This window comes from Corvus kubaryi, unplaced genomic scaffold, assembly GCF_017639235.1.
Source record: "Corvus kubaryi isolate FWS band 111438036 unplaced genomic scaffold, C.kubaryi_AGA036_p1.0 133, whole genome shotgun sequence".
NCBI classification, from domain to species: Eukaryota; Metazoa; Chordata; class Aves; order Passeriformes; family Corvidae; genus Corvus; species Corvus kubaryi.
Window position 1 is genome coordinate 19,972,587 of NW_024580667.1, and position 19,997 is coordinate 19,992,583.

Here is a 19,997-nt window from a genome sequence, read left to right on the forward strand (position 1 = left end):
CTTTCAGCTCATAACTTCATTAAGAACTTCATAAACAATATAAATGTAGAATTTTAATTACATCTTAATTTATTATTCATCGTGGGGAGGATTATGAAATGAAAACTTTATCTGTCCCACACAGAAAGGCAGCTGCACTTGGAGAGTTGTGAGTAGTCTGTCTGTTTCAAACACCTTATCTAGCAAAACATACTTGAATTCAAGAAGTACAACAAATAACTGAACTGGATAATGTATTAATGCGAAGAGTCTTTAACACTTTAGACAGAAACTGGTAAATAAGGGTGTGCCTGTAACTACAGGACAAGGTCAAAAATAGTAGTCCTCTTTTGGAGAGTATATCCCTGGGTTTTAGAGGTAAAAGCAAATAATTTTTTACTTTTAACACTGAAAATTTGTTTCATAAATTATATTTTTACTGCATTAATTTAACAATTTAATATTTTTCTATTCTATTGTTATATTTAAATTTTAATTCTGCATTCAATGTGTTACATACAAAAATGTTTTCTATTTTGCAATGGCAGCCTTATGTTATTCTTCAAGACAGTATTTGATTGGTGGTGTCTTACCAGAAAGAACAATATAATCAATTATTTCTGAGGGGAATTGCTATAACATAATATGGCTTATAAGATTTTTAGAATTAATTTTTCTAATACCTAAAAATTTTTTGTATTAAAATAGGTTTCCTCCATTTTTTGATGACAATCCATTTGGTATATATCAGAAGATTCTTGCTGGCAAAATAGATTTCCCGAGGCATTTGGATTTATATGTAAAGTAAGTCCATAACTCCCAACACTTTCTTTTCTATTCTAAACACCTCCTGAGCACTGTTCCTAAATAATCTTTTTAGAAGACCTGATTTCAGATTCTGATTTTCTGAAACATCATGTTGGAAAATGTTGTATTACATTTACACTTGCAGTCCAAATAAACTTAGATATCTGGTAGACTTCAAGGTCGTGGTACAGTTTTAAGATAGTATCTGACTCTTTTCTGTGTATTATGGGATATTAAATGCTCTTCCACTTTGTACAAGCCTCATTGGCTTGTACTGTAAGAAGGTAAAGAGGAAAAATACGAAGGAGGTAATTTGAGTAAAAATTAGAAGAGCAGGAAGACAACATTAAGCTGTTTCTATCTATAGATACATACTACTTAAATCATTCTCAACATAATTACTTTAAAGAACTCTCATACTTCAGAAGTTCTAGTGTAAAACCAACTTAAATTTATGATAGTGGGGGCCCAATTCAATATGCAGTATTACAAATACATATAATGTGTGTTTAATTCTCAGTATTTTGCAATTGTTAAAAGTACATTGCAGATGAAATGTTTTTTTCTATTTAAAAAATCCATAACTGAAATAATTTTTAGTAAACATTAAAACAGAAGAAATGCAATTATAAACATGAAGTTTCTCTTAAGAACCAGAGATAATTGAGTGAATGAATGAGGGATTGAAGACAGGAACTTATTTTACATGTTAATCATTCATGATGTTTTGTTAGGCACTTGCTTACTGTCACAAATGGGTAAACAGATAAAAGCAAAACTAATCGTTTGAGAAGGGCTTTTTTTTTTTTTTTTTTTTTAAAGCCTCCACTGAATCATTGGGTGCAGTGAATGAAGCATGTCTGCCTCCCCTTAGGCTGACGAGTGTCTCATATTTTTGTCTCTTTGTAACAGTTTTCTCTTAGTAGCTCTACGCTGTTTCCAGTTTAGTGTAGTCTCATTGTCTGGTCTTCCTAATCCAATTGGTATTGGAAGGAAAACTGGTTATCTCTTGTAGTATTCTGTGCACTGAAGTATAATATTGTGACCAGAAGCTGGAACACCTCAAATTATGTTATCATCAGTAACAACCCATCTAATATAGTGAAAGAAGTTACAGAGACTGGTAAGGTCACCCCTGAGCCTCCTTTTCTCTGGGCTAAACAAGCCCAGCTCTCTCAGCCACTCCTCACAGGGCTTATCCTCCAGACCCTTCACCATTCCCCTTCTCTGGACACACTCCAGCATCTCGATGTCTTTCTGGAAGTGAGTGGCCCAGAACTGTACACGAGAACGCTAGGCATGGCCTCACCAGTGACAAGTATGGGGGGACAATCACTGTCCTGTCCTTCTGGCCACACTGTTTCTGGCTTCGCTTTCTTTCTGCAGTGAGTTGTGAGCACAATGGCTTGGCCCTCAACCCTTCTTCCTTCTTTTAAACCACAATATGCAAAACTGGGTAATCTTTGAACATATCTGCATCATTAACTTAAAGCAAGTGCCAGGATTATTTTGTCCAGTGAAGGCAGTCTTCTTCTTACCTTACGTTTTTAGCCTCTTTGTTTTCTGTCTCTTCTCCCAATAAGTCTGTATTTCAGCCAGAAAGAAGACTATCTTGGGTCCTGTCACACGTAGACAGTTTCTGAAGTATTAGTGCTATACAGTATTTTAACTCTTTGTTCTGAGGCAGCAAAATTATTTCCCTTTCTGAACTCTTCTCTCCCTAGGTATATGTACTGCTTGAGCTTACGGGCATTGACATTATTTTACTCACCTACCCCCTATCACCCGCACTTTTTACTTTCTGAATTTGTACCACTTCTGCTTTCCCACCTGCTTCATGGATGTAAATCTTTCTTATTGCTTTTATAAATTTGTCTTTGAAAAGCCAGTTTTGGAAAACTCCAAATGAAATGTCACTGGAACAGCATTTTAGTGATTATTTGTCTGGAGAGACCTTCATGTAGAATTTGATTCTCCAAATACATACAGCAACATATCTATTGAATTAATTTTAACAAGATAATTTTTAAATTTTTTTTTTGAACCAGTGTAGTAAAGAAGTACTAAACCATCTATTATTTGTTTCAATTCAATGGATATTTCTTCTGTCCAACGCAGCAAGAATCATCTTTAAGCTCATCCCTTAACTGTGCTTTGATGAATTTTTGAAGGAAGCCAAGAATGATCCATGAAATGTTGTCTGGTTTTATAGGAATAGGAAAGTATCTTTGGCCATAAACTCTGTGAATGTCTTTTTTGGGTTTCTGGATTTCTTTTCAGTCCTGCTTCTGTTTTAAAGTGTGCTTAAAGTCATCCTTGTAGCCCCTTCCATAAGGAATGGTCTTTTTTGTGAAGTAGAAAGGGATATTTCTGTGAAGGTGACTGTAAAAGGAGTTGGTCACATTTAATTAGTTTTAATCTAATTCAAATATTGATTGTCTGGAATAATCATGAGAGTTTTAAAAATTGCTTTCTACATGGACTTTTTTATTCATGTACCTGGTAATTGAATATTCTTCCAGTTGAATTTTAGAATTGTATTCCTGCGAAATGCAACAGCTTTTTAAACAGTCTAGCACATTCAGTTCATGTGTTCTTTCTGCATACATTTTTGTGATTTCAAGGATAGGTGACACAATGCTGTTTGGGGGGCGGGATAGTAGATGTTACAGATAAGGATGGAAAGAGGCTGGTGTGTCATTGTTATGTTTGTGTTCTTTTATGTAAATAAAATGGTTGACTTTTTTTTTAACCTTTCATATTGTTTAAAATTGGAACTAGCCATATTCTGTAATCCCCAGCATTTCATGCAGTATGTCATCTCTCAGGACTATGTGAGATTGTAGAAATAAGGATGGTTGAACTTTCGTTCTTTCTTGTCATTGGTACTTTATGCAATTAGACCAGAATGCCATTTTTCTAAAATTAACTAACAAAATAATCTTTGAGATAAAACATAACTGCTTATGGAAATATGAAGCCATATTTTTTTTTCAACTCATAAGTAATCAAGCTAATTCCATAAATTATGATACTTTTGGTTTGTTATAGTTGTTTGGGCCTTAATATTTAAAGAACTTTGCTATTAAAATGGAAGAGTTTTATGTCTGTTAGTCCTTTGAAATACTGATTTAGTGTAATGTAGATCTGTTGAATGAACCAGTATCTCGGTGAGGCTTTTTGTTTTCAATGAAATTATAGATGATACTAGTTTAAAGCAGATGACTAACTCTTCCATGGTTTCCCTGGATATTTAGCATAAAGATGAGGGTGCAGTTTTATCTGCGTTTTTAATATATATTAGTGTTGAGTTCTAACAAACAGATAGGAGATCCGTTTTGAGATTTGGAATGCCCAGCAAAATACAAAAATACAAAGAAATAAATGGTGCTTGCTACTTTGCAAGGGGCAGGGGAGGAGAGAGAGTTTTTTTACTTTGTTTCTTGAAAGAGTTTAAAAGCAATTTGCAAGAATTCTGTTAGATTCTTTTTTATTGCTTACTCTTAAATATCCTAAAAGATGAGGAAATGAATGGGTCAAAGGGAAGTATATTGTATTCTGTAACACTTGTATGACGGTCAAATATAAACTACTTCTGTTTAACAGAGAACATGTTTTCTTTACTTCAGAGACCTTATTAAGAAGCTGCTTGTGGTTGACAGAACAAGACGACTAGGAAATATGAAGGTCAGTGTAAAATCTTATGTGTAACACAGAACGAGGTTGAAAGAATTCTGTAAGAAATATGTAGACCAGCTCTTCATAAAGTTTTTGTTTTTATAAGCATGAAACAGATACATTTTCCCATACATTACTTTGGTTATGCAATCCTAAATGCAAAGTTTAACCTGTGTATTTCTGTTTTTCTGAAAATCATTCTCCTATTTGGATTAATGCTATCCTTCATGATGGTTTCCCTCAGTCCTCAGCACCACCCCCACCATCACTCCCTTCATTAATTTGAAAAGCGAGATTAGACCAGAAACTTGGTATTAAGTCCTGTAGTACAGGGTGCCAGCTCATTTGGTTCTTTTTTGTGGAGGTGTTAATCCCAGAAGGAGCACTAACCAAATTTGAAGTTTAAAAATTATTTTTAGGAGTATAAGGATTGTTGTAGTACCATGATACCTGTTCATTGTCTTGGTGGGGCTGATAAGAACAGTCAAATACTCTTCCACCAGGAAGAATTATTTACCCTAATCTGAACAGATTTACAAAGACAATAGATACTGAAATTAGCTTGTTTAATCTTTCATTTCTTTAGAGACATCTAAAATTTTTATTTCTCTGGGCAAGGAATGTTAGAGGTTTTCTTTTTGGCCCAAAGCACATGGTAAACATAGGTGAGGAAGGTAAAAGGTGCACAATCATCCAGGGTTTTCTTAAAATATTGATGAAAGTATAAATGCTTTAACCAGCTGTCCAGTGTTTTCTTTTGGAGCCTTTTATGGCACAAACTTAGACTGGTAAGAAAAAACAGGAAATAATGTTTTTCTTATGTTTTGAAATCCTAGTGTTTTTCAGGAGGATTTCTTAAGCTGAAAATTTATAAACTCAAAGTTCACTCAAAGTGAAAACTTGCATATTTTTGGACAGTTTTGAAGGAAAACAAGAACAGAAGCAAATCTTGACTTACTCAAACATGGGTTTTGGGAAATGTGTTTGGCTGGTTTTTGTGTTGTTTTGGGATTTTTTTAGTCTGTGGTCGCTTAGGTTTGTTTTGGGGTTTTCCCTACAATTGACTGAAATGCCTAAATCAAAACCAGTTCTAATTAAAAGCAGATTTTGGGGTGGGAGCAGTAGGTCAGACTTGTCTGATCCTTTTCCACGATCATAATTGGTTTAAAAAGATGTGAATCCCATTGGACATTTTCTGGTGAAGCATTGAGTCAGATCTGCTTTTGAGGGAAGTAGGTGATACTGTTCTCCTTGATGCCTCATTGGATATGAACATGGATAGTTCCACTCCACATAAACCTGAAAAAACCCAAATGTGTGTTACACTTCATTTTGTGGAGCTGTATGTGCCATAAGCTTGAGTGCTGTGCTGTGATCAGGCCTGAGACAGAGAGCCAGATGTTTTTCCCTGGTGCTTAATGCCTTGAGAATGAGTCTGTGCTTGAAAGAAGCTTAATCATGAAAAAAAGATACATTTTTGTTCCCTACATACCTAATCAAAACAGGCAACCCAGAGAGAGTAATCATTACAAGGCAAATACACCTTTAACTGTGTATCTAAAATGAAAACAAATGTTTTAATATATTTACTTTCATAACAGTACTGAGAACCTCTTGCTGTTAGCATTAAACGACTGTAATATTTGAAAAAACTATGTGCTCCCTAGACATTATTTTTATTTAAACACCATCAACTGCCAGTTATTTTTTCCTAGTGCAAGAATTAGAAAGTATATCTGAATAAAAGGCATTGTCTAAAATGTTGGAGAAAACAGAAGTAAATAGGACTGTAGTGAATGGTTTTGTGAGTACTTTAAAGCCTGTTCTTGATCTCCCTTGTGTCAGAAGAACACTAAAAAAGCCCGAACAAACCCCAAATCAAAAATATTTGGATTTTATTGCTGGAACTCAGGAACTGCTAGGGAATTAACACTATGAATTTATCCTTTAGAATCTTTTAATGATTATCACCTGGAAAAAAGAAAAAAGGATAGACTGTTAGTCTGCTTTGATATCACAGTTCTTGTAATGAAATACATGGTTTGGCTTACATGTAGCTTACAAAATAGTTATTTTGATTTCTTTCCTTAAAGAATGGAGCAGATGATGTGAAGAGACATCGATGGTTCAGGTCTATAGACTGGGATGCTGTACCTCAAAGGAGACTAAAGGTACATTCTGCAAGTACTGTATAGACATCATAAGGAGAAATCATTGTTCATTTAAGCTGATCTGTTGAAGGTGTGTTGGCTGTTGCATCTGTGTGTTTGTGTGTGTATGACCACATGCCTATACACACACTTAATAATTAAAGGCATATTTGCTCTTTTGCAATGCAGAGTTAGTTGTATGAATGTCTGTTTGCATTTTTGTCTATATACGAAATGTCTAAAATAAATCCCTGCTTTAGTTTGCTGAAGCTGATTAGTTAATGCAAAATTTAGTTTACAGGTTTAGCGTTTTGTAAGTGATTACTTGTCGTAAGTGGATTTTTATTTGGGGAAGTGGAGGGGCTTGGTAGTTTGTTGGTTTGATTTTACTTTATTTTCTTTTTTTCCTTGTCCTTACATTTATGGAAGTATTTTACTGTGAGCTTTAAATTTTTGTGCCAAGTTCAATTCAGGTAAATGTTTTAATAAAATGTAATGCATATGGGAATAGGAGGAATAGGGAAGGTGAAAGAGAAGGATTTATGAATGTAATTCTAACATACTTTTTAACAGCACTGAATTCTAGTATTGCATGAGGGCAGATGTTTGCAAAAGCTATCAACACTGCAAAATGCTTTTTAACGTCCTTTGGAAGTAAAACTGCCTTCTTTCTTTCCTTCCTCAGATTTCTAACTTGTACAGTTCCTTACAGCAGTGATTTTCTGTAACAGAGATTGAGTTGCCATATGCAGTCAATCAAGTACCAATTAAACATTTGTTTATCTTTTCTTTGCATTAGTTTCTTCCACTTAATTTCCAGGTATACCTTGAATTCTTGCAAAAAAAAAAAAGATGAGATTAAAATGTTCTTGACATATTCTTGTAAACAACATGTAATACAAAGCTGTAGTGACTTTTCTCTTTAAGAAAAATAAGTTGACAGTGTTTCAAATGTGTGGGTTTGTTTTATTTTTAATCATTACTGCACCCAGCTGATGTTTTATGTATATGCATTGTAATGCAGTCACATCTGTTTATTGAAACCTGCAAAGAACATAAACTGGATAATAACCTGTTTTATAAGTATATAAATTCTGAAGTTTATGACAACCAAAGCAATAAAAATCAAATAGTATTAAAAAATTATCATTAGATGTACAATCAAAAGTCTTGGGTCCAAACATCCTTTGCATGGCATTTTTATTTTAAAAATAAATTTTAAAAGAGTTACTGTAGCATTCAGATTATTATGAATACAGAACTTGTTTCTTAATCTTTGTGATGGTTACATTAAGTTCTTAGAAGATGAGATGCTACCTAATGAAACCTTAGAGTAGGGATGTGAAGTGGATCAGAATTTTACTTGATTATTTCTAGAGGCAGCTATATTCTTCAGAATTTGTTTCACAATTTCGTACTGTTGAAGAGATTAAAAATATGAAATAATACACATGATGCTCCCTTTTCCCCTGTAAAAAGCATTAATTTGTCTATTGTACAAATGATGCATTGTTTCATGGTCCTAATAAGGTCTTAAATATGAATATCATATAAATAATAGTAATGGTTGAAAGAGAGAAAATCATTTCATTAATCATCCTTTCTCTCTTTTCTTTTGTTTTCTGTTTCTGTGTGACACTTAACAAAACTGTTTTGGGGAGGAGGGGTACCAGACGCTGCTCACAGTGGAGCAGACAGTTCTTTGGGGCAGAGCAGATTCTGCACATTTTCTTCAGCATCTGGGCAGTTTTACTGTGACTGCCAGACACAAAATTAGGACTCTGCTTTTGGCTGAAGGGTAGAAGTACTATCTTACAGGGACCTGTGCTTTCCCATTGAAAACCTACTGATGATGACATCATTTTGAGAAGCCCAAAAGATCAGATAAAATCTCATGAGCTAGTGTAAGCCAGACTTCTATCTTTTTGAGGAGATGCAGAATAACATTTATAGTTACAACTTTATAGTTCCGTCTATGGTATTAACTTTAAGCCAGTTCAGTGATCGTTCATAAGGTTTTCTTATTCTAAAGTGTTCTGTTGGACTCAGCACGATAGGTAAGCTCTCAATTGCTGAGAAAAGGATAGAGAGATGAATGTCCCTTGAGAGAAGAAAGGGTTTTGCCCTTCATTAACCCCTGCAATTAGTGAAACGTTCATGAAAGCATCTTTACCTCACTGTCTGTGACCAGAAGTGCAGAGTAATCTCAATATTAGATTTAAGACGACTTGGAACTACAGGTACTGTGAAGCTGATGAGCAATACTAGAAATTGAAAGGATTCTCTGAGAAAACAAATGGAAAACAGATAATTCTCTTAGCACCTTCAAGTTTCATAAAACCAATCCATTTGAATTAAGCTTCTTTTATAGCCATCCTTGTGAAATGAGTTATGGTGAAGCAATTTCTTTACCTGCTTGAATTTATTGCTAGGTTAGGAAAAATCATAGTAGGTAGACAGAAGTAATTTCAACCTCTTTGAAAGCAATCAATCTGTTTGAAAGCAGCGCAAAGAGGAGGTTTTTTTCCTTCAATATGGAAGCAATTTCCCATGCTGCTCTGGAGATTCTTAGTTGAAAAGAGCCTAATATGATTACACACCTTTTTGTTCATAGGCCGCGGAAGAGGAGAGGAATGAAGAAGAGTGGCATATTATGCTGTGGTAACATGTGCCTGGTTGTAATAACATGTTTAGTTGTAATTTTTTGCAGTAGTTACCTTCAGTCTGCAAAGCAGTTAAAACTAGTGCTCAATAAAATAGGTGTCTGCATTAAGTGTATTAATTATCTAAGTGACTTTTAACCACAATATTTAACTGTAAAGTTGACAAAGTGTGGGAATATGTATGTGTTGCTGCAAGCTTCTCTCATGCCATTCATTATTAGGGAAAAGGTGAACTGTAAATCTGTACTCCATTTGTTTAACAGATCTTTTACAGAATTTCTGCTTTACTATGATGGAGAGGAGCTCATTGAGGAAACTACTAACATTTTTGTTGTGCTTGTTCTGACTAGCCTCCCATAGTGCCCAAAGTATCCAATGATGGAGATACTTCCAATTTTGAAGCTTATCCTGAAGATGACTGGAACAAGACACCTCCAGTACCTCCTAAAGATCTAGAAATTTTCAAGAACTTCTGAATGTAACATCTACACTGGACAAGGTATGTCCAAAGTCAAGAGTGCTCTTGAAAACATTGCAGATCTGTGAGTGTGAGCCACATGCAGAAATTACATTTTCTGATTCATAATGCGTTACGGAGTGACAAAGATCACTAATCTCAGAAGCTTTGGTTTTCTACAGTGATGAAGAGTTATATGCATACAGATAAATTTAAGTTCTTCTGTCCTTAAATCTTTTAAAATAGTGTGTTAAAAAGAAATACCTAGATTGATTTGACTGATAAGGAAATGTGATAGTTCTTAGTTGTAAGGTTTTTCAATGAAGAATGCAGACTTTAGAGAAATAAGATTGTCAGATTAATTCTGTACCCTGGATATTCTCTTTTATAGCTGTGATAGGTTGATATTTGTTAATGAGTTCAAATACTACACCTTGAGTTTTGTGTTATTTCTTTTGTCTTAGAAACTGGAAGGAAATTGAAGTGCTAAGAGCAAGTCTGAAGAATAATGGAGTTCAGATATAAATGAAGATTTTCTTTGTGACTAAGAATGATACTGCATTCAGATATGTGTATTAATATATAGTAAATGTCTAAAAAGATGGAGGCAGGCAGGAATAATTTTTGCTGTAAACATTGGACGTTAGTAAATTGTAATAATGATAGTCTGCTCTTAAGTAGACTAACTAAAAAGATATTTTTACGATTTTTTTTTAACTTATGGTTAAGTTTCCTGCTATTCCCAGACCCTTTTTGCATAGTTAACTCATAGACTTAATTTTATAAGTTTATACTAAACTTGTGTAATAAAAAGCACAAATTAGTATATATGTATATAATGAATACAGTACAACTAAAGCACATGAATTGTGCAAAGATGTAAATTTTTGTACTTTGCAGAGTCTATGATTTTTATTTTTCAAATAATGTTTTTCAAGAAGTTCTTTAGGAATAAAAGTCTTAAAAAGGATAAATGAGTTTTTCATCATCTTATATACATTTTATAATTCTTTGTAAAAAATAAAAATAATTAAGTTTTAAAAAAGATTTGTACCTAAAATTTCCAATGCCTCACACTTACAACCATAGTACTTGAAAGCAGAAAGACAAGGGCATGTTTTATTGTTAAGATGCATCTTAATGGCTAATTTATGAAGTTCTGTTACAACTGTGTCTCTTTGCAAACCAGAATTTTGAGTGGTTATACACTGTCTGAAATGAGATTCCTCACATGAAAACTGTTTGTAAACATGCAAGTCAGTGCATAATGATAAAAGAGCTTTAACTGACTGACAGTAGTTGTTCCCTCTCAAGCTTGTTGTCTTCTCCAAGTATAAAGCATGAGCTGTAACAGATCTTTTTCATTGGTGAAATAGTTGTTGAATGCTGGGCACTACAGAATATCAGAGGGAAGACTGAATATATAGTATAGCCTTATTTTTCTGCTCCCCCTTTTTTGAAGATGTCCCAGTACCTGCTGCCAGCAATTTTGTATGTACAGAGTTCAAACCTTAGATGCACAGTCTTTTTTTTAATCCTGTGCTAACATCTTTCTAGCAGCTTGAGCACACTGTGTTTTGGAAGTATTTGCAATATTGCTTCATTTTAAGTAGCACTGAATATCAGTATGTGCACATGTATGTATCTATGTATATGAATGCACAGAAACATGAAGGTAGATTGTATACTAGTCAGAATCTCTTTTTTCAGGTTTTTTTTTCATGTTACATATTGTGATACTTGTGTTAATATAAGGGAGTTGATTTTGAAGTGCTTCAGTTACAAAAAGCAATTACAGTCTATAGGATGTTGTGGGTTTAGATAACTTCTAGTGAAATTACCATATTTATACCAAATTTTTTCTGAAATTACCATATTTATCATTTTATGGCAGATCTGTTATTGGGGTCTCCTTGTGGAAAAATGACCTCCATTTTTTTTGTTTAAACAATACAGAAGTGCTGCTGTGAACCTGTAATTTCTAGGGTATTAGATTATTTCTTCATAAAGCCAAGTGTAGATTGTATAACTCTTTGCAAAAATGCACAATGTGTAACAAAATCAGGATATTTCAAAATGATAATTCTGGGATATCAGAAAACTGTCATGATACAATCAATGCAAGTTGATGGCCACAGCTGCCACTCAATAAATATTGTGTAGGAATGTATAATGAAATACAGGACAATGCATAGGAAATTACAGTTTTGACCTAGTGTAAGTACCTTATTCTCTTACAAATATAGTGGGCCAGATTAATTTTTTTATCTGTGGAAGTTGTTATTCTAAATCAACTGGAAAAACTGAAACACATAAAATACAGCTTACTTTGTCTAAGGGGGAGCAAACAGTTCGGGAGTTTTCTTGATGTGCAAGCTTATGGTATTTTATGGACTCTGAATACTACAACATCAATTTCTTATTGAAAAATTTGCATACTGCAACAAGAAAGTGTGCTAAATATAGGATTTTTCTTCAAATTTCAAAGCTGCTCTGTGTCTTCAGATCTGAGGAAATGAAGCTGAATTTGAATAATTTGCCACAGTGGTGGTTAAAGTTTGGAATGCTTGAACAACAGGAGATAGTGGATTTTCTTTTTATGAATCTTAGCCATTGCTGGCAGTGGATGCACTGACACTCATTATGATAGAGACTAAGGAAGTGAATACAATATTAATAATAATGATAATCCATTGACTTTACATTGTTTCCGAGCCATGTGTACATATGCCTAACTACTGACCTCGTCGGCATGCTTTCTAGTACAAAACTGCTTTCAATTTTTTTAAATTAAAATCCTGAACTGAAAAATAAAACCAAAACATTTTTGAATCATTATTTTAAGTGATCAGTTATTTTCTCTACAGTCCTGGACTTAATGAGGTGTTATTACCTGGCCGTTTCATTTATTTGCACAAGTGAGTCTGCTTTATATTAAGTCTTTACTGGGACTTCATGGCCCACTAATGTAGTTCTGTCTGAGTGCTCATGCAGGTAAATACTGCACTAAGAACTCTGGATTTATGGATTTTTTTTTAAGAAGACTAGAACATTTTTTCAGTTCCTATTCAAGTAGGGTGTTCTCTGAAGTTCATTTCATTTTGATTCTTTCTGTTAATGTGTACTTCTGCGTATAGACTGTTGCATAAGGACTGTTGTCTTGCGAGAGAGCCCACAGGCCTTTGGTATTCTACATCAGTGAACAAGAATATTAAGCATTAAAAAAACAACCTTTATTTTTGAGTTTTATATATATATATTTTTAATTGCCCAATCTGAGGTTTGAAGCGATAAAACATGAATTGTAAACTCAATTGCCTTGTAACCAAATGATATAAATGCTTCATGATTTCAATGAAGAACATGCTGTAGATTTTCCTGTAAATTAGCTTGATCAATGAATATGTGTGCTACTGAGCTTTAACTAATGTGATCTTCCACTGTAGAAAGTCATTGTTATGGATCAAATATAGGTACTAAACTATGTTTAAATGGATGAACAGGGATTTTACAGTTTTGAAAGCAATGAAGATACGGCTGTTCCTCAGCCCATCTGCTTGCCATTCAGAAGAGTTGTGATGCAGTGCTTCCTATGCTATAGAATTATTTTTCAGCTTTCAATGACTGTAGCATGAATCCTTTTTGTACTGTACTGTGTACAGACTTCCCATGTTTTGCACTTTTCTATGGCAAACCTTGACTGCTTTATAAATACTCTGTTGTGTAGTAAGTAGTGATAGTGGTAGCAGGCATTTGTGTGCTGCATAATCCGTTTGGACTGCTCAACTTGCAAGGTTAACTTGGGCTAATGTTGTGTGTTGGCTGGTTGCTTGTTGTAGCTCACATGTGTAAGTACTGTTCAAAGTTACAAAGTCAGCCCTCATTGCACAATGAAAATCACTGTGATCTGTACATAAACCCTAGTAAAACTTTATTGCTGTTTAATTTAATGTAATACCTGTCAAATCTGGATTCATTTAATAAATCTTTATATCTTTTCAAATGTTTAAACCTAGTTTGCTTCCATTTATGTTGGGAGGAGATTTGGATTCTTCAAGTAAGAAAATGATGAAGGGAAGACGAGAGGACTAGAAAAACAACTGTTCCTTCTTTTCATGTGTTAAATCTTTTCAGAACAAAACACAAGTGTTTGAACAGATCTCAGATGGTTTGGAAGAAGCACCAAAAAGTACATTTTCAAAACCATTTCAGGTAGTGCACCACTAATGAAATGTTAACTCAGACTTCTCATTAAACTTCGATTATATGACCCTAATTGTTTTGGCATTTTCACAGCTTAATGACCTGAAAACTGTCCAGAACACTCATTTCAATCTGTTTCTTTAAGCATCAGAAAATAGTCTTAAAATGTCACAAAAAATATTCTTACATTGTCAAGCACACGTAACTTACCCTTTATTTATTTCATCTTCCATCAAGAACTTGAAAAGTCCCATTTTTAACAAAATATGTTTAGCTGTTTGTGTTAAATTCCTTCTCTTGAGTCAAATGTATTTTATTTCTTACCCACTGGATATGGTAATCTGGCAGATACAATTGCATAATCATAGATCTGACTGGTTAAAGTTTGGACTAGTTAAGGGTTCATTTTTTTAAGACCGAATATTTTTTTTTCCTGCCTGGCTTCATTCTAAACTCTGTGCATTGATGTTTTGCTGTTGTAAACCACTATGTTGTGTGCTTCGAGAGACTGCTACTGGAAAGTGAAGGAACAGTGCAATGAGTCCTGGCATGCTTTTAGACATGTCTTTGATATGTATCAAAAGAACTTCTCAGTTAAAACACAGGAAGTTTTTGAATGGTAACAGTAAAGCATTTTGTTTGGCATCTTGTTCATACCCCAGCCATGGGGTGGAGTTTTTGTTCATTTGTTCTGAGTGCTGTATCTTTTTGAATGCCCATGTAACTCCCTATCTTACCCAATAGAGGCCATTTAAAATACGCTATTTCACTCATTCAGGGTCGGTAGGTAGGTTTTTTTGGTCCACACTCACTACTCCCAAATCTCTCACTTCATGCTTCATTGGGCCTTTTTAGGGCAAAACAGTCTTAAAACAGCATTTGACAAGAGCCCACTGTTCTGTGACCCACTGTTAACCAGTAAAGGTGTAATATAAGGAATGGTAGAAAGCAGCTGGCCCTGTTACATCTGGATACTGCCCAGTACTTTGTGAATTCTTATATAACTCACAAATTGAGCCCTTCCTTGTGCAAACTCCTGCTAGCTGCTTCAATCTCAGCTTCAGAATTCAGGCAGCTTTTCACAGGGACGGTAAAAGGCTCTCCTACTGTTGCCTGTAGAAGTCTCTACCTTCTGTTCTGTCTTCCTTGCCCCCTTTTCATCTACCCTTCAAAAAATCACCACATATGAATGTGTGTCAAGCTTTGTATTTAGCCTTGAAACCAGAAATACTGTAAAATTTTAGCAAGCTGAATGCTATGAATTTCTTTCTATGTATCAACTACTTTTTTAGTTTTGTGCAATCATATTTCAAACAATTATTCTGTGAAAAGTGCAGCAGTCAGTGGGGCTATTATACCAACTTTGACTTAAGGTAGATTTCAATGCCAATGAGTTGCTGGGGCAGTCGAGAGTCTTAACACCTTTTACTACATCTGTAATTCAGGCCACTGAAGTCTCTGAGGCGCATCCCAAAACTGGTATGCGACCCGAAACAACAAACACGCGGGCCTGTCTTACTTCTAGTATGCAGAACTCTAAGGTGCCATGCAGGTGCTGTCTCTACTGTACTGGTTTTTACATAATCAGGGTACAGATAAATACCTTCTAAATGTCTGTGTCAGCTTAAACAACTAACCAACTTCAGGTTTGGGGTTTTTTTTTTTAGTCATTTGTTGGTTTTTTGTTTTTTAATTCTTCTCTCCAGCATATTGTCCCTATTCTGGACTATTGTAATACAGAAGATGAATGAGAGAAAAGTATTTTGGGAAAACAAATAAGCTTGAATTGGACTGCAATCCAAGAAGTAACTTGATATGCCTGACCAGTACCTACTTGCAAATGCACTTATTCTATCATTAAACGTTGTAGAAAAAATGGTGCCTGTTTAGGTTTATGCTGGCTTTTAAGCTAAATTTCCTGTTTTTCTCAATATTGTATACAAAAATGTCATTTTAGGAGTCAGTTTATTTGAACTTCAGTCAATAGTTGTTTTAGTTTAGAGAATCCTTGATAGTGAAATCCTTCAGTTGGAGAAGGACAGTGCTTTACAATCATCATGCTCTTAATTTTCTGCCCAAGTGTAAGCCATGTAGAGGAGGTGGTTGTCCTTTCAGTGCCAATACTGTTGCAATTCACATGACGAAAACAGCAGCTTGCTTGAGCCTGCAGAGCCTAAACTTAAACCTTGAAGGACCAAGTCTCTTCTTTGAGCAGGTTTCTGAGAGTATAACTGAGCAGCTTAGCAAATACTAAAACTTAGCTGTAGAAAAACTCTTGAGCTTTACAATGGCAGCTCTTCAAAAGTTAAGCATTAGAGAGCTCAGTTTTTGATTTGGAATACAAAAGTAAAAGATTCTATGCTGTTTTGTGCTTCTGAAGTTTAGTGAACAAATGCAAAAAACACAGAGTGATTCAAATTGTGTGTATAATATCTAGGAGCTTCTTTGGCCTGCTTCTATTTTCTCAGTTAAAAAGACACTGTAATTGAATTTAGGACCCTATTCTAATCAAAGTGCTTGTGAAGCACCATTTAAGTGAAGCAGTGCTGCTGGGTTGTATTAATATAGTAAGTAAAATATTCACAATTGGCATGTCTTCTGTTTGTACTGATAACCAGTTTCCTTTGTGTTAAGCTTTTGACAGGGTACCCTTCCTTCCCGGACCAGGGTAAAAGAGCAGAGGAGGCTGCTGTTCTGCTAAATTCTTTATTTCATAGTCTCACAGCTTTCTTGAAGGCAGAGTTCGAAGGAAGTTACATGATAAAGCCAAGCAGCAGCAGCAACAGCAGGCAAAACCAGCTTCTTCTATATGTTCTATATGCTCCATCTATTTTTTCTTACAGAAGTGTGGATTATATTTGCTAACTGACCAATAAGATTAACACACGATTCTAGCTTTTCTTTTCTTAACCTATCCTGGTCTAATTCTAACAGTCGTAAGTCTTACACAAGTGTTACATAGGTATTACACAGATTTGCATGTACAGTTTCTATCAGCTCTTGTTTATGTGAACACTCTATCTAAAAAATATGAACAGTGTAATTCTATCTATATTTTGTCTAAAGTAAAGAATTCTGTGAAAAGGTAACACTGCTGCAGCAAGAACTGTGTTTAAGGTCTCTGCTACAGCTTTTTAATGTTTAAGGCACTTGGCATATATTTCTACTGAAGTTAAAAATCTATATTTCTATTTCACTTTGGTGTGGCTTCATGTATCTCAGCTTGTCCAAAGGTTTTAATTCAATCCCTGTGCTTTGGCTTCCCTCTGGGCCTGAGTCCAGAGGAGCTTTCACTCCAGCATCTTTGATGCATGTTAACTAGGTGGCTTAACATTCTGTTCTTAGTTTTTTGTCAAGCTTTTACCCATTCTACTAGCAGGTTTTGCAAAAAGTAAGCACAGATACGTAAACAGAAGTAGGTAAAATATATTTTTTCATGTTAATAAAGCTGAGCTGTGAGTTGATATGTAAACAGCAATTTTATGTAAATGCATTATCCAGGAACAGCAGTCTCTTCATATTAATAAATTCCTGCTTTGAATCTATTCAGATTTAGGTTTTTTAGATTTATTTTTCTTACTGGCCTGTGACTTAAAGCAGCACTGCAGTCCTGTGCTGTGACACTTGTTCCTCCTGCCACTCTGCCATCATCCATGTAGCAGCTGTAAGTGAGCCTGCTGACCCAGCTGATCTATCAGAAATGTTTCCCTGCTGGGACCTGAAGTTTGGATCAAAAGCACTACTTCCACTTAGTTTATCTGAAAAGGAGTTTTCAATAGCTGATTGTGGCTAAAGTCTTTCTGTTCTCTGCAGGTAGTTGCCACCAGGGAGTGAGACTATTGCAATGTGCTGTAAAATAAAAAAAAATTCTAACAGTGCATTTTGAACCTGTTCTCAAATGTTTTCATAAAGCTCCTGTGACTCATGTAATCCCCAGCAAAATCTTGGTGATGCAAAAAGGAAAGTGTGGTGGTGGATCACTTAAGCAGGTGTTGTTAGGGACTGAATCCATTCTTTAATATCACCATCTGACTACTGAAGAAAGGGAGATTTATAGTAATAGTAAAAATTATAGTAATATTTATTTTTAAATAGATTTTCTAGGCAGTCTATCAGAACATGAGTGACCATTACCCTTGAGTCAGGTTTTCTTGCTAACCCTTGGTTTTGAGATAATGAATTTTTGGATTTTGAAAACATCTGAAGTCTGTTTCAGAGACTAGATTCTGCCAGTAATTTTCTATTTTATTTTTTTTTCTATGTGGCTGGTGATTATTTACATGCAAAATATGGCAGATTTGAAATTATTGTGTTAATTTGTTTAAAATTTTAATTAATATGCTGAACTGGCAACCAAATAAGAAAAGTCTATGCATTCAGTTTAAGAATAAGATACTTAACCATATCAAAGCTTTGGATGCAAAATATTTTAAGGTTGGAAACAGAGTAATATTGTCTGAATAAACAAGTATCATGAAGGTGAGTTGATTTCAATTCTTCCGCTGGGGATTAACACTGGGAGCTATTGAATGAGGAATAAAAAGAGGAAGTTTTCTTCAATTCCACTCTTCCAACCACGTGTCAATAATTACAAAGTAGTAAAAGTGTAGCTATGGCAGTAGCCAATATGCAAGAGTGAAGCTAGGATATGTACAGGGCATTTCTCAAAACGGCAGCCTAGGTTGTGGTGATGCCTTGCAGCTTGTCCTCTGTTCTGTATCAGCTTTTACTGGGGTGCATTCATGAGTCACCTCCTGAGAACAGATTGTTGGTTGTTGTCACTCTAAATACCTTTTGTATCACTTCGAAGTGTAAGTCTTTGATAGCAAAGTATAAAATCTCACTTCCTACCCCCAAGAGCAAGGTTCACCTCAATGGAAAAGGAGCAGCCAAGTTAATAGTATTAACCCTATCTTTTCTTTTCTTTTTTTTTTTTGTTACAGCATCTCCATGAAATATTAAATGGTTTGAAGTTTGACGTGTGATATCACATTTCTTCATCAAAGGAGGGTTTACAGCTTTAAAAGATGGTGCTTTTTACTGATGCCTTTTCCTGGTCTTAAAATCAAGAGGCATACACAGTTAGAAGGGGAAAAGGGATTTTACCTTCGTATTTATTTTTAAGGATCCTTAGGTGTACACGTCCAGGTCATATGCATCGAGATGCACCCCACCGAGTCTTTCCCTGTGTCTCTGTGTCTCTCCTCCTCCTCCCCCCCAACATTGGGTATAACATTATAGGCTTTACTAATTAGCATATCTATCAAAGATTCCCCTATGAGAGGCTCAAGTGAGCCCCCCCTCCCCAAGGAATCTTCCCCTGGATGGTTCTATCTTGGTTTACAGAATATGTTCTGGAGAGGACCTTGGGGCCTGGGGCACACTGATCCCTACCTATGAAGCTTCTAAAATGTTTAGTCTCTTAGCTTAACAAACAAGTCCAAGAATGTAGGCAAAAGCACTAGGAATACAGAAGCTGTAAAAAGGTATAACAGGGGTATAACAGGGGTAAAAAAGAAAAGGCAAAAATCTTCATGGCAGCATTACCAATTTTGTTCTATTTATGTGACACATGGAAATTGCCAATATAAGACAGTTCTCAGCTTCTGAGTTTTCTGCAAAGTAAAAATCTTTTTGTAGGTCATGTTTACTAAAGGATGGGATTCATGGAGTGAAATAGCCTTCATTAAGATAACTTACCAGTCTAGGAAGCAAATTGCCGTTGGGCTTGTGGTGACAGACAAGATTTGCTGAAGATGTTTTTTATATTTCCAAGTATAAAATAAGATTCAATGATCAAACAGTGATTATTTTTGTTATTGCAATTAAAAATTAAATTGACTTTCTTATCATGCCGGTGCCAAAGTAATGAACAGTACTGAAACTTACTTAATTTGTTGTGGTCTGTGTGTTGGATTCTTTTCTGTTTTCAAACCATCAAAAATAATAGCAATTAATACAATAAAACATGCAAATGAGGAGTCATTTACCTTGTAATGTCTTTAAGCTTCTAGTGTATTCTGTACATGGAGTGGAGATGTCATGCTACTTGAAATAATT

General features: G+C 34.9%; 1 protein-coding gene across 2 annotated transcripts in view; it reads left to right on the forward strand.

Annotated features, from left to right (window-relative positions):
- The window catches only part of PRKX (protein kinase X-linked), a 61,446-nt gene extending 42,404 nt beyond the window's left edge, over window positions 1–19,042 (forward strand). The window contains exons 5-9 of one of the 2 annotated variants that reach the window (XM_042038372.1): window positions 688–783; window positions 4,416–4,473; window positions 6,558–6,635; window positions 9,628–9,776; window positions 18,881–19,042. In XM_042038372.1, coding sequence (XP_041894306.1) covers window positions 688–783; window positions 4,416–4,473; window positions 6,558–6,635; window positions 9,628–9,753 — 358 coding nt within the window. In that variant the 3' untranslated portion in view covers window positions 9,754–9,776; window positions 18,881–19,042. Of the gene's footprint in view, window positions 1–687; window positions 784–4,415; window positions 4,474–6,557; window positions 6,636–9,627; window positions 9,777–10,198; window positions 13,746–18,880 lie in introns of those variants that run through there. The other variant, XM_042038365.1, reaches the window with a different exon arrangement.
- The last annotated feature ends 955 nt before the right edge of the window (window positions 19,043–19,997 follow it).